Here is a 13,971-nt window from a genome sequence, read left to right on the forward strand (position 1 = left end):
ATGGTAGCCAAAAAGTTTTATGGTATAGTTCCTAAGTTAACATTCCGCTGCAAATAGGTTATGAGTATAATTTTATATATTTTTTCTTAAAGATAGAAATGGGAAATTTTGGCTATTTTTAAGATGCCATCAGGTTGGATTTTGAAGTGGATTTCAAAAGTAGTTGCCTTTATCGTCAGTTTAGCATTGATTGCGTTTTTGTTCGGTTCTTAACATTATGATATTTATGGCCTCATGTCTAATCGGCCGCCATAAAATACCTAATCTAAGCGATAAGTTGACTATATAAGAAGAAATTACGCCTGTCCGAAGTTTGGCATTACGTGCACTGCAACTACGCGATGTGGAGCAATCGCTGCTCGATTTTAATCCTGGCGCTGCTGGTCGCCAGCAGTGCGGAAAAAGTATCCGGTAGATTGCCAAGAATCCTGCCGGAATCCTTTGCCGAAGGCGATGAAGGTGTGATAGTGCGCGGAGACTGTGAATTGAAGGTGAACGGTGACCTCAACGACCCCGCTCCTCTGTTTTCGCGACACAATTCTTACGAAATTATAGTTCCTGATCCCACGGATACAGTGCGTTTGGTTAATGGAGAACTTTTGGATATGTTTTGCCCAGGAGTGGGATTTGCAGCACCCTTTGCCAATCGCTCGCAGGTGACGGCTACGTGTCTGCAGAACAAGTACTTCCTGGTCGATGATCTCATCTATCCGTTTGCCAACTTCTCCTGCAACAGCTGGCCCATCTTCAGTGCACTTCGCACGGGCAAGGATTGTAATGGAGGCACCGATCTAGTCCAGGTGGGATTCGAGGTGGAGGATGGCGGATTCCTGCAGTCCTACGAACTTTGTCACGATGCCGAGGCAGAAGCCACGCGGTATGTTCATCATGTGCTCTACCCGTCGAGTTACGATTATCAGCACGGTGTGGCGAGACCCAACTTTATCGAACTCGACTTTTACGGGGGAAGGGATGTGAACACCAAGTACACCCAAGTCCAGCAGAATATCACCATTAGTGGTATACTCGGATTGGATGCCTCGCCCTATTTCAACTACAGTGATGATCGCATCCTGGCCCGAGGACATATGATTGCAAAGACGGACCAGATATTTGGGGCAGCTCAGCACTCCACTTTCCTGTTCATCAATGTGGCGCCTCAGTGGCAGACCTTCAATGGAGGCAACTGGGAGAAAGTTGAGACGAGTGTTCGAAAATTCGTGGCCGATCGTAATCTTACCACTGATTGTTATACAGGCACCTGGGGTGTAACCACTCTTCCCGATGTGAATGGAATCGAAAAGGAGCTATATCTCGACTTTGATGAGAACAACAATGGATTGATCCCTGTGCCCATGATATATTACCGCGTGGTCATCGATCGGAAGAGTCGGGAAGGTATCGTCATTATTGGCATTAACAATCCTTATTTAACTCTGGAGCAAATCCAAAAGGACTACATCCTTTGCAAGGATATTGGCCATCAACTGAGCTGGCTGTCTTGGTACAAAGAAGATCTGCACGAGGGTTACTCATATGCCTGCACTGTGGAGGACTTTATCGGAGTGGTCAAGGACTTGCCTTTGAAAGATCTGCATACAAATGGAGTTCTTGGACTAGATGATGTGACAACTGTTTCTACACCGGAAACTTCAACAGAAGATACAACAACTACTGAACCTGCAACTACACCTAGTTCTACCACAGTTTCTTCAACTAGTGAAGAACCAAGCTCATCTACTGCGTCACCCACGACGGAACCACCATCCACAACAGAACAAGGTTGTTCTACCACTCCGGAACCAAGCTCATCTACTGTTGCGTCTACTGTAGAGCCCAGCTCAACTACTCTGGAACCGAGTTCCACCACTGCGGAACCCTCTTCATCTTCATCTTCGTCAACGTCCACCACAACTTCAAGTCCTACCGTCACCACTCCTACACCCATTGGGAATCCCTGCAAGTTCAGTATAAATGGTGACCTGAAGGACCCTGCTCCACTTCTTACACCTCAAGGAGCTCTCAGTTGGCTGCTGCCCGATGAAAGTGGTGTCTACACCGTTGAAGAAGGATCCACCATCGATCTGCACTGCACTGGAGCTCTGGTCTCGCCTTTTAATAGGTACACAGCTCTGACGGCACGTTGTGTTAGCGATCAGTTGTACGAGGCTGAAGGACAGCGGGTGAATATTCGAAGCTTCGTCTGCCAGAGTTGGCCCACCTATGTGGCCTTGCGCACGGGAAGGACTTGCCCTGGTGGCACGGATCAGGTGCAGATTGGATTCGATGTGGCCGCCGGCTATCTTACCCACGTGGAGCTTTGCTACGATAAGCAGGAGCAGATCTCGAGATACGCTCGTTACGAACTGACCCCTGCTAATGTGGCCTATCAACGGGGAGTGGCTCAACCTGGTTACCTACGAGGCGACTTCTACACTGGTGAGGATGTGAACGTTCTTTATGGTCAATCGCATCAGCTGGCGGCATTTAACAGTGAACTGGGCTTGGATGCCAGCAAGTATTTCGATAGCACTAAGGATCTCTATTTGACGCGAGGACAACTGGCAGCTCGCCTGGATTTTGTCCACAGTTCCGCCCAGAGAGCCACCCACTTCTATGTGAATGCAGTTCCGCAGTGGAGGAGCATCAATATTGGCAACTGGCTGGCCGTGGAGACCAGCTTGCGGCATTTTGTGGCCGATGAGGCACTCAATGTCAGTGTTCATGCTGGCAGCTTTGACGTTTCAACTCTACCCAATTCCCAAGGAGTCCAAACACCTCTCTATCTAAATGCCGAAACCAAACAACTTCCGGTACCCAAGTTACTCTATCGCATTGTTATCGATCAGGAAAGTCGCAAGGGCATTGTTTTGATAGTGGTAAACAATCCACATATAACATTGGCCGAGACTTTGCAGGATTATGTGATCTGTGAGGATGTGGGTGCGGAGTTGGATTGGTTGGACTGGGATAAAACGAATCTGCAAGAGGGCTACGCCTATGCCTGCTCTGTAGAGAGTTTTATCGAGGTGGTGAAGGACCTGCCCACAGATCTACTAGAGACTACTGGAGTACTTGGTTTGAGTAAGCAAAACCTGGAAAATGAGCTGTGCACGTTTCAAGTGAACGGAGACCTAAAGGATCCAGCTCCTTTGTTTGTGATAAGAAGTGAGTTGGGCCATGCGAGGTACTTGGAACCGGATCACGAAGGCTTGGTGCAGCTGAAACATGGCGAGTCCTTGGAGTTCCACTGCATCAAGTCCTTTGCTGGACTATTCTCTGGTTATACTTTTGTGAACTCCACCTGCTGGCAACAGCAAAGTTTCCTGACCCTGGGCAGCTTGTACCAGCTGCAGGACTTTGTCTGCACCTCCTGGCCAACTTATACGGCTCGTCGGACCAGTCGTCCTTGCAACGGGGGCACTGATCTCCTGGAAGTGGGCTTCCAGCTCTCGACCTCCTCCTCCTCCGACGACTTCCTGCAGACCTATGATGTGTGCCACAATGAACTGACCGAGGTTACCCGCTATGTGCATCATGTTCTGTATCCGGGAAGTGCGCAATATCAGAGATCTGTTTCCCGGCCGACCTTTATTCCGGGTGACTTTTACAACGGCAAGGATGTGAATAAGTTGTACACTCAGGTCCAGCAGAATATCACTGTAACCGAGATCCTGGGCATGGACGCCTCGCCCTACTTTAACATCAGTGCCAATGTCTACCTGGCCCGAGGTCATCTCGCTGCTAAAACCGACTATGTCTTTGGGGCAGCTCAACAGGCCACCTTTTTCTTTGTGAATGTGGCTCCTCAGTGGCAGACCTTCAACGGTGGAAACTGGGAACGAGTTGAGGATAGTGTGAGGAAGTTCGTGGCGGATGAAAACATCACAGCAGATTGCTATACTGGCACTTGGGGTGTGTCCACCCTACCCGATGTGGATGGCATCGAAAAGGAGCTTTATCTGGCCTTTGATGAGAACAACAATGGATTGATTCCCGTGCCCAAATTGTACTTCCGCGTGGTTATCGATCGCATCAGCAGAAAGGGTATTGTTCTCATTGGTGTGAACAATCCACATGCTGATCTGGAGCAAATCAAAAAGGAGTACATCATCTGCAATGACATTGGCCACCAGTTGAGTTGGGTCAGTTGGACCAAGGAGGATCTGAAGAAAGGATATTCCTATGCCTGCACTGTGGAAGACTTTACTTCTGTGGTTAAGGATCTGCCACTCGATGAGTTACACGTTGAAGGCGTGCTGGGCATTCAAGACTAGAGTTTTTAGATAAACAAAACGAATTTCGTAGTTTAAAACCAATAAAAAGAAATATTACCTAAACGCCAAGTTAATTTTGTGCCAGGAAAGCACCTCGAAAAAGGCTTTAAAGCACGTTTAAATTTAGTTGTTATGGGCCATAAACCTAAGAAATCACGTTTATTTTTTGTTCCTTTTTGATTTTATTGCATGTTGGACATATTGATAAGAGTCAGGTTATCAAATGCTGGGCTTTATCGTTTATGGTCGGCACACAGCTATTTATTTGCACTGCCATTGGGCTATTTGCTCACGTGCCGCACGTTTTCCAGTGCCGTTGGATTTTCCGCATGCTGTTTTCAGTGCCCCAAATCGCAGTCCCTTGGCCCGAATAGATGTCGCCATGGCAGTGACTTTCACATTACTTATCGACGCAGTGGGCTCACCTTGTATTGCTTGTGTGGTTGTTTTTGTTTATCTTATCGCTCCACAATATGAAGTATACGCCTGCTTGGTGAATGATTATAACAAAAGGCACAAAAGAGGAGAGATAGAACTCAACGCGCATGTCTTGATTTATATTTGTTGAGTAATCGCTCAAGTAACTACGATTGTTGCGGATTTAAAAAGTGTTAGATTACTATCTGACTTTGCTTCAATTAATCAGTGGTATCAACTATCAAGGCTAGCAATAAATACACTTTTATTTATGCCTTGACCTTCGTTAAGTTCAAAGACCGTTCAATGGTATAGTTTTAGTCTGTTAGCCTACTGCATTAACTTTAGTTCCCAAATATATTTATTTTGAATACCTCTGACAAATTAGCCATAACTCACAATTAGCAATATTTAATGAAATTTTATTAAAGTTGGAAAGAGCTAGCATATTATTGTTTATATTTTGGTGATTTAATTTGTCAAGTAACAATTATAAAAGCTTTTGAAGCATGACCAGGAGTGGTATAAATTTGGACGTTTTTTTCGTATAGAGTTTAGTTGATTTCACAACATTCAAACAAAATGAGGGGATTTTTTGGTATATATATAATACTAGCCACAGCATTCGTTGCACAGGGATACAGAAGTAAGTTAGTGAGTCATTTAAAAGGATAAATTCTACGAGAAATCCCCTACCGCTACAGAATTTGGTCTGAGCTGTGAGGATATAGTTTGTCAATCGGGCCAAAAGTGCGTCGTATCCAGACTTCCCTGCAGCGGTCCAGATCAACGAGAAGGAGAACAATGTGGATCTTATCCGGAGTGCCAAACAGGTTCGTGACAGACTATTATTCCACCTGATTTCGCCGTTCATTCACACTGAAATCTGGCTCTCTTAACTGATCCGTTCCAGATCAGCTGACCAGCGATTTCTCCATCGACACCACACTGACCATCGCCAACACGCGCAGTAACATCATCATACCCAGCACCAGCACCAGCACGAATCGCAATCGGACCTATAGGGATAATGACTTTGAGCTGCTGACCGACTTCAGCAATCCAGATAAATTTAACACACATGCAGGGCAACGGCAGGCCAATGTTTTGGTCGTTGTCCAGGATGGGTCTCAGCAACCACAACAACAACAGCCAAATCCCTGGCTGAATCGTGGACAAAGTCCTCCCTGTGCCGTCAGTCCGCTCTATCCGTATTCCTGTAATTATCCGGGATATGCTCCGACTTCTGGAGTGGGGTTACCTTCCTATCCACAGGCACGAGCCTCCAATGTGCCACAATTAGTTCCCCCAACTCCACCTTGCTATTACAACTGCATTCCCAGAGGGCGTTCAAGTCCATACGGCCAATATGGATATCCCCTGGCTAGAACAGCCAATCCCTCATCTACTAGCAACTATTTAATTTACCTCACATTAGCTGGCTAAAAATGTTTAAAAAATATTATTAGATTAAATGACAGAAATTACTTTACTGTTCAATCTTACTGAATATTTTGAACTTTAAACAAATGAATTTCATCAATCAACAAGAAAGAAAGCAAACTTCGGCAAGCCGAAGTTCATATACCCTTGCAGCTATCGCAAGAATTAAATATTTTTGAAAACATTAAAATTATGATTTACTTGCGTATATGTTTAAAAACATTGAAGCTATGACGATTTGCAGCTTAATTATTTGATTGTTCTTTTATATATTTTTATTATTTGTATGGGAGCTATATGCTATAGTCGTCCGATTTTGATGAAATTTAAACCATAATTCTGAAATATTTAACCATTACTATATGTCGAAGAACTAAAAAAAAATTAAAAAACAGCAAAGTTATAATTTTTTTCAATTATTTTTCCGATTGTTCCTATGGGAGCTATATGCTATAGTCGTCCGATTTTGATGAAATTTTAACCATAATTCTGAAATATTTAACCATTGCTATATGTCGAAGAACTAAACAAAAAATTAAAAAACAGCAAAGTTATAATTTTTTTTCAATTATTTTTCCGATTGTTCCTATGGGAGCTATATGCTATAGTCGTCCGATTTTGATGAAATTTTAACCATAATTCTGAAATATTTAACCATTGCTTTATGTCGAAGAACAAAGCAAAAAATTAAAAAACAGCAAAGTTATAATTTTTTTCAATTATTTTTCCGATTGTTCCTATGGGAGCTATATGCTATAGTCGTCCGATCCGGCTCGTTCCGACTTATATACTACCTGCAATAGAAAGACAACTTTTGGGAAAGTTTCATGCAGATAGCTTTAAAACTGAGAGACTAGTTTGCATATAAACGGACGGACAGACGGACAGACGGACAGACGGACGGACAGACGGACGGACAGACGGACGGACAGACGGACATGGCTAGATCGACTCTACTAGTGATGCTGATCAAGAATATATATACTTTATAGGGTCGGAAACGTCTCCTTCACTGCGTTGCAAACTTCTGACTGAAATTATAATACCCTCTGCAAGGGTATAAAAATTACGAATTAAAATAGCTAATACATTTATTGCAAAACCTTTTTGTCTGTTTGATCGCCAGCTCTGTACCGCTTTCGGCGATCGCCGCAAATGCCATATCAGCCTATGGGAATGCCAGCTCCAAGGCCACCGGGGTATCCACTACCACCACTCCCGTTTCCAATGCAGCAGCCGCGACAAACTATCCCTCAATATGTGATTCAACCTCAACCCAATCAACGATATGCGATCCGATATCCAGGACAACCCAAGCAAACTAATCCTCAACCCTTTTTCCCATTATGGACGACATATCCTTCGTATATGAACTTTAATAGGCGTTCTACTGGCCACCCCCCTCCCAAATCACTATACAGTCCCTATTTGCCCAGCTTTAATTCTTACCATTTAAATATTAATTTACCCTTTTCGGGGGGCTCCTCTTAAGACTTTTAATAAGTTTTATTTATCTTACAATATAAAAGCCCCTTTTCGCACAGCAATACACTTTCATTCCACTATTTCTGAATAATAAACTTTAAAGTTTTATCAAAAAAAATTGTCTACGATTTTTGTTCTGTCAATTTACCAGCTTCTTCGGGACAAATGAATGCAGATCTGGAGAAGGATTCTGGGACAGTACTTTTACAATTTCACAATCGTTCGGCTCATCAGATTCCTATGCCACCACCGATGCCTGTACCGATGCCAATGCCAGGACCAAGGCCAATTCCGGCTCCTGTTCCCATGAATGTACCAGTTCCGGGACGGGCCTATTATCCACCTTATATGGGACAGCCCATGCCGATGGGAAGACCCATGCCCATAATGCCAATAATGCCCCAGGCTGGTTCGGGTTTTCCGGTGAGAGGTGGTGGTATGGGTGGAACTAGCATTATTGTGGAACCTTTAGTTATCCTGCCAATGGGATTTGGTGCAGGAACAGGGAATGGGATGAATCCCAATCAATATTACGGGGCAAATGGCGCTTATCCAACTTATAACAACTATAATCCGTACAATGCGTACACCACTTCACGACCAAACTATGACTACAACAATTATAATAACAACAATAATAACTACAATAATAATAGTGGCAATAATAACAATTACAACGATTACAATTCATACGGTTAAAGCATTCGTGTACTGATAAATTGAAATAAAATGGGCACTGAAACTATTAATGTGAATGTTTAACTATAATTAGCATTATGTAACATGAAGTGTTGCAAAGGGGGGTATTTTATGTATAAAAGCGATGTGTTTGATTTGTAGTAGCTAATGCAACAAAAATGTCAATTATAATTGCTGATCATGATCATGTGAGATGTAAATAGCTTTTGGGGTGATCAGTATAAAATACAACGAACAACCATCTTAGCCTCGAATTAAATTACTTTATATTTACACCTCGCAAAGAAAGTTGATCCACAAAAACAAAGAACTTTAAGCAACCTAGACCTGAATTCATATACTCGTAACAGCGCCAAGAATTCGGAAGCACTTTTACGCAAATAAAAGAAATATAAAATATACAATAGCAGCAAAATGTCAATAGTATTATCACCGCATTATTCTCGCTGAGAGTTGAAAACAGAAATCAACAAATACAATGCTAAATCGAAAGAGACGCTGCTTGACGCTGCCAAGAGAAATTGAGAGAAGTGTACATCAAGAGTGCGAACTGAGAATATATAAACACCTGTTCGCCAAACAAATTATTCAGTTGGCGGCTAGAAAGCAACTTCGACGGTCGAGTTCCGAAAATGATGAGCCCATCGGTGCGACTTCAGTTTATAGGTCTGCTCTTGGCGATCGTGATTCTGAGAGAGATTGGGGCACGTGAAGCGATCACCTCCGTTCCAGATGTGGGTCAAATCATCAAAGATCTCGATGGACTGCATATCGATGGAGCTACAATTGAGCGAGGTAAGTGGATGTGCAGGCTAATTATAATATTTGTATCCAAAAAGCTTTAATTTAAGAGAGCCGATATCGCTTTCACTTAGTTGGTAAAGTTTATTATGGCTATACTTATTGTCAAATGCATAAAAAACTGCTGTTTATTTTTGTTTAGAAATTTAAATTCCACGAAATATAATCTAAAAATGAAATACCATCTGTTTCAATAAGCCAAAACTTCGAACTTAATGTAGGTAATAATATTAAAAGAAACTATTACATTGACTTGCACGAGTATTTGAGTTTAATAAACATTACATTAATAAACACTACAGAATTAACTTTTAATTAATTTTAATTTTTTTAAGGAAAAGATCTGTAGTTCTATGAAAGACTTTTGAAAGCTTGAAAGGCTTAAGTTAAATTTATATAATTAATAATAACTATTATTTTTTTCCATAAAAACATAGTCATGGATTTCGTTTAAGTACAACACGTTCAATAAAGTTTTATTTTATTTGCTTTGACTGTCTTCTTTTGGTCTTTATAATTGAAGCATGTAAACTAACAAATCATATATTTTTTGTAATGTTATTTAATGAATAATGTATTTACACATTTTTTAAACAACACTATTATCTTTTAAATACTGATAAGTTAACTTCTTTCAAAGACAATTAAGTCCCGGAAGCAGTTAATTAGCATAAACGAATTTTTCGCGACGCCAAAAAGTATGCCAATGCAATTCAGAGCCACACCTTAGCACTTCCATCCACTTTCAGGAGCCCCGTGTCGCGTGGACATGCAAAAGGACCTGCCCCGTCCGGACCAAGTGCAGCCGCTCTACCTCCGCCCCGGCACGGAACTCTACTGGCTGCCCAATGCTGATGGACAGCTGGAGATTCCCCGCGGCGCCAGCATCGAGCTGCACTGCAGCCATTCCTTCGCCGCGTCCTTGGACGCGGAACTGCGCTCGATTCGCGTGAAGTGTGTGCAGGACACAGCCTTCGAGTGGCAGGGGTCGAAAATCAAATTCCGCGATTTTGTATGCACTCGCTCCATTCCCTACACCGTGGAGCGATTGGACAGGCGTTGCGGGGACGCCACTTCGTCCTTGTATCGCGTGGGCTATGACACCGGAGATGGCCGATTTGTGGCCACCATGGAACTGTGCCACGACCCCCAACACCTGCGCACCCACTACGCCCGCCACCAGCTGACACCGGCCAGTGTGCACTTCCAGAAGAACGTGAAACGCCTGAAGTTCAGCGCCGCCGGCCACTTTACGGGCTTTGACATGGCCAGAATTTACTCGCACAAGAGCCAGGAGAAACTGGGTGTGGCGCCCGGACTGATAGACGTGAAGAGTGGCCTCTTCCTGGCCCGAGGGCATCTGGCAGCCAAGGCGGACCTGATCTATGCCAGCCAGCAGAGGAGCAGCTTCAACTACGTGAATGTGGCCCCCCAGTGGCAGAGCTTCAATGGCGGTCAGTGGGCCGTCCTGGAGGACTCCACGCGTCGCTATGTGGCCAGCTCCGGGATCTCGGCCACCGTGTATACGGGCACGTATGGCGAGATGAAGGTGGCCGGCAGCAAAAGCCTCCACCTGACCACCGATGGCAATAATAATGGGCTGGTCACCGTTCCCCAGCTCTTCTACCGCGTCCTCGTCGACAATGGAAGCCCAACCCGCGGAATCGCTTTGCTGGGCGTCAACAATCCACATGCCACACTCGCCCAGATCCACGAGTCCTATATCATCTGCGATCCCGTCGAGGACGAGGTGCCATGGCTGAGCTGGCTACACAAAAGCAACGCCAAGGGTAACCTGAAGAAGGGCTATCTGTATGCCTGCTCTGTGGCGGATTTGGCCCGGGTTGTCCAACAGCTGCCACGCCCCCTTCTACAGGTGGACGAGCTGCTCACTTAGATGCGGGCGGTAGGTGTTTAGTTTATAGTTTGCCTGAGTGCAATAAAGACTGAGTGGATTGTGTGTCACAAGTTTGCAGTGTTTAATTGGAAACAGGCTTTCACATTGATTAGAAATTTATTTTTGTTTTGTTGTATTTATTCAATGGGCATTTAATACAAATTACTCGTACAACATTAACTTTTCCTAATATTTATCGCCCTTTTATTTAGTTCAGCTTAAAATGCGAAAGCAGTTATGCCAGCTGTTAAATATTTTCATTTTATTTCTTGTGGAGTTTACTTGTAAGAAGTACTGGCTTTTACAAAAGTTTTCTCAGTGAATTCAAAATAAAATGAATAGAATGTTTAAGGAGAAATTTAATTATTAAATATAATGGAAATAAATAGGGGAAAAAAGTTAATTTCTATTTTAAGTGAACAAAGTCCTTTTGTTGTCTTTATTCAAATTTTTGTGAAATTTTAAAACGTTATTCTCTTAATAACTTAATGCCTTACAAAAGCCTTTAATTTAGATCTTCTGTTTCGTATTTTATTTATTTTTTTAAGATAACCAACTATCAAAAAACATATAAATATAATATATATTAAATATCATGCTTTACAAAAGCCTTTAATTAAGATGTTCCGTTTAATAAAAAATTATATTTTATTTGTTTTTTAAAGTGCCAAATATATATATATTATAATTTTAATAGCTTAATACTTTGAACTTTTGACTATCGTGCTTAAGACAGCCTTTAATTCAGAAGTTCTGTTTTAAATAAATCGTTAACAAAACCGCCCTCAGATTTAATAAATCTAACAAGTTAATTTCCTTGAAGGAGTCGTCCCTTTTGATTCTTTTGTGCCAGTTTTCTGTGTGCTCAGATTATTAACGCTCGTGTGAGCTTAACGCCATCAAAATCAAATGGGACATCGTGTGTGGTCATGTTGGGGGCGGGGCCACACCCACTCAGGGGAGGGTGTGTGAGCGGGCTTTCGAATCGGAAATGCTACCCTCGTTATGCGTTTGCCTTGTTGGCGGTAGCGCAAAATCGCTGGAAGAAACGAGCATATCAAATACGGCTCGGCAGCATTACCTTCATGCCGCTCACAAAACACAATTTGTTCCACAACATTGATTTAATCCTTTTTCTTCTGGGCCACGCACACACACAATCAAACACATACACAATCACACACACACACACAGAGACACGTAAAACGCACAATACACGACACAAAAAGGCTGTCGTGAAGAATTTTCTTAAATTTTCCGCTGGGTTTTTTTTATAGCATTTCCCGACGTGGAGCTGTGTCCTTGGCATTATCATGAATATTTTCCCTTTCCACTTTTCCCTCTCGATACATTTCCATTTGCTGATTTGAAGCGCACTTTCCTCTTTGCTCCCCTGCTCCCTACCGCTTTTCCGTTTTTTCCGATTTCCCGTTTTCCGCTCGCTTAGTTCAGACTCGGCATTTCGAAAGGGGAAAGTCGAAATTATGTTTTTATGCTAGGTTGTGCGGTAAGCAATATTTGCTCAAGTATCCATTACAGACTTTTGGACAGTAATCATCAAATGGGGCACACAATGTTCGGTAATTTTTGGCCTGGGACTCAAATTATAGGCAATGCCATATGTTTTAAGACACAATATCCACAAGGCGCATGTTGGAAATGTACTAATTAGGCTTTGGTATAATTTCTATAAATAAAGAAGGCGTATAAAGCTCAACTTTAAAAATTCTATTGTTTTGTTCAATTTCGAAATCCCATAATTCTGGAACCAAAAAAGTAAAAAGTATTTAAGAAATTGCCCTTTTTATTTCACCACCCATTCCCATTATCAATTTATATTTCAAAAAAAATTTTAAAAACCACTTAATTTCCCAGAATCAAAACAATTAAAAAACTTATTTCTATGCAAATTAACTCCCTCTCAAAGAAAGCAATGTAAACTTCAAGCTTTACTCACATTCCCTGTAAATTGAATGTTTTTTTTTGCTAGCTGCCAAACAATTGTATTCCGCTTAAGGATACGGAATGAAGTGCAGCACGATGTCAAAAGTCCAGGCGACTTTTCTTTAGTGGCAATAACATTCCCTTAAAATTTGGAATAAAAAAAAGAATTCAACAAATTGCTTTGTTGTTGTTTGTCTTGTTTATTTCGCTGACTTGATGAAAGTTTATCTTTTCCATGGCGATTGTGAGCTGGCGGCCAAAAAGGAGCAGCAAGGATACAACCGACCAACGGAAAAAAGTCGAATAATTGAACGCACTTCACGCAGATGTTGTCGGGATTCTTTTTTATGTCGCTGCCCGTGGTGGCTGCCAGAAGGATATGTTCTGTCCTGTGGCCTCCAGCGGAAATTATAATTTATATTTGGGTTTTCGCTCGGCCTCTGCGTTTATTTTAATATCGCCACCTCTTGGTTGGCGGCCAGCTCCAGCCGCCTCTTCTTTTATTTTGATTAAAATGCATATTAAATATTTGGCAAGCAAACAAAATAATAAAAACAACAGAAATGTATCAAATAAAATGATACACATAAAAAATATAAAATAAATAATTTCCTGCTACCGTCTGAATTTATTTCCCACTGTGGGTCTTGCTTCCTTCCGTCCTGGCGATAAACTATGTATATACATACCCTACATACATGTATATTGAGCTACGACCTGACCCAAACTTGCTGCAAATCCTTCGCTGCGCATGCAAGGGCATAAAAATATAAACATACAATGAAAATGTTCCCATGTTTTTCGGGTTTATTTACATGTGCGTGAAGGCAGATGGGATTGGGGACAAAGGTCCTACAGGACCTTACAGGAAGCTGTAAACGTTTTGATTTACATTGGAAATTGAGGTTTCTTTGACCGCCCTTATTTGGGCCTTTGTTTCTTTAATCGACCTGTGATAAGGGGCGGCCAAGTTTATGTTAGATTAATGCATACATAAATAAATAGCAA

At 42.2% G+C, this 13,971-nt stretch overlaps 3 protein-coding genes across 4 annotated transcripts; all 3 read left to right on the forward strand.

Moving 5' to 3' along the window:
• The first annotated feature begins 329 nt into the window (after positions 1-329).
• Positions 330-4,340, forward strand: LOC108146914. The gene has a single exon (XM_017273156.1). The coding sequence runs from the start codon at positions 342-344 to the stop codon at positions 4,275-4,277; it is 3,936 nt and encodes a 1,311-aa protein (XP_017128645.1). The 5' UTR covers positions 330-341; the 3' UTR covers positions 4,278-4,340.
• An 850-nt stretch (positions 4,341-5,190) lies between these two features.
• Positions 5,191-7,669, forward strand: LOC108146651. Of its 2 annotated transcripts, none has more exons than XM_017272696.2 (3): positions 5,191-5,340; positions 5,399-5,527; positions 7,264-7,669. In XM_017272696.2, the coding sequence occupies exons 1-3, from the start codon at positions 5,277-5,279 to the stop codon at positions 7,626-7,628; spliced, it is 558 nt and encodes a 185-aa protein (XP_017128185.1). In that variant the 5' UTR covers positions 5,191-5,276; the 3' UTR covers positions 7,629-7,669. The 2 variants fall into 2 exon arrangements, with proteins under 2 accessions (XP_017128185.1, XP_017128184.1); XM_017272695.2 differs by lacking the exon at positions 7,264-7,669 and adding an exon at positions 5,608-6,163.
• A 1,255-nt stretch (positions 7,670-8,924) lies between these two features.
• LOC108146987 lies at positions 8,925-11,683 on the forward strand. Its single transcript, XM_017273251.2, has 2 exons — positions 8,925-9,116; positions 9,872-11,683. Exons 1-2 carry the CDS (start codon positions 8,954-8,956, stop codon positions 11,017-11,019), a joined length of 1,311 nt encoding a protein of 436 aa, XP_017128740.1. The 5' UTR covers positions 8,925-8,953; the 3' UTR covers positions 11,020-11,683.
• The last annotated feature ends 2,288 nt before the right edge of the window (positions 11,684-13,971 follow it).

Source organism: Drosophila elegans, unplaced genomic scaffold, assembly GCF_018152505.1.
Source record: "Drosophila elegans isolate 14027-0461.03 unplaced genomic scaffold, ASM1815250v1 contig_208, whole genome shotgun sequence".
Taxonomy (NCBI): domain Eukaryota; kingdom Metazoa; phylum Arthropoda; class Insecta; order Diptera; family Drosophilidae; genus Drosophila; species Drosophila elegans.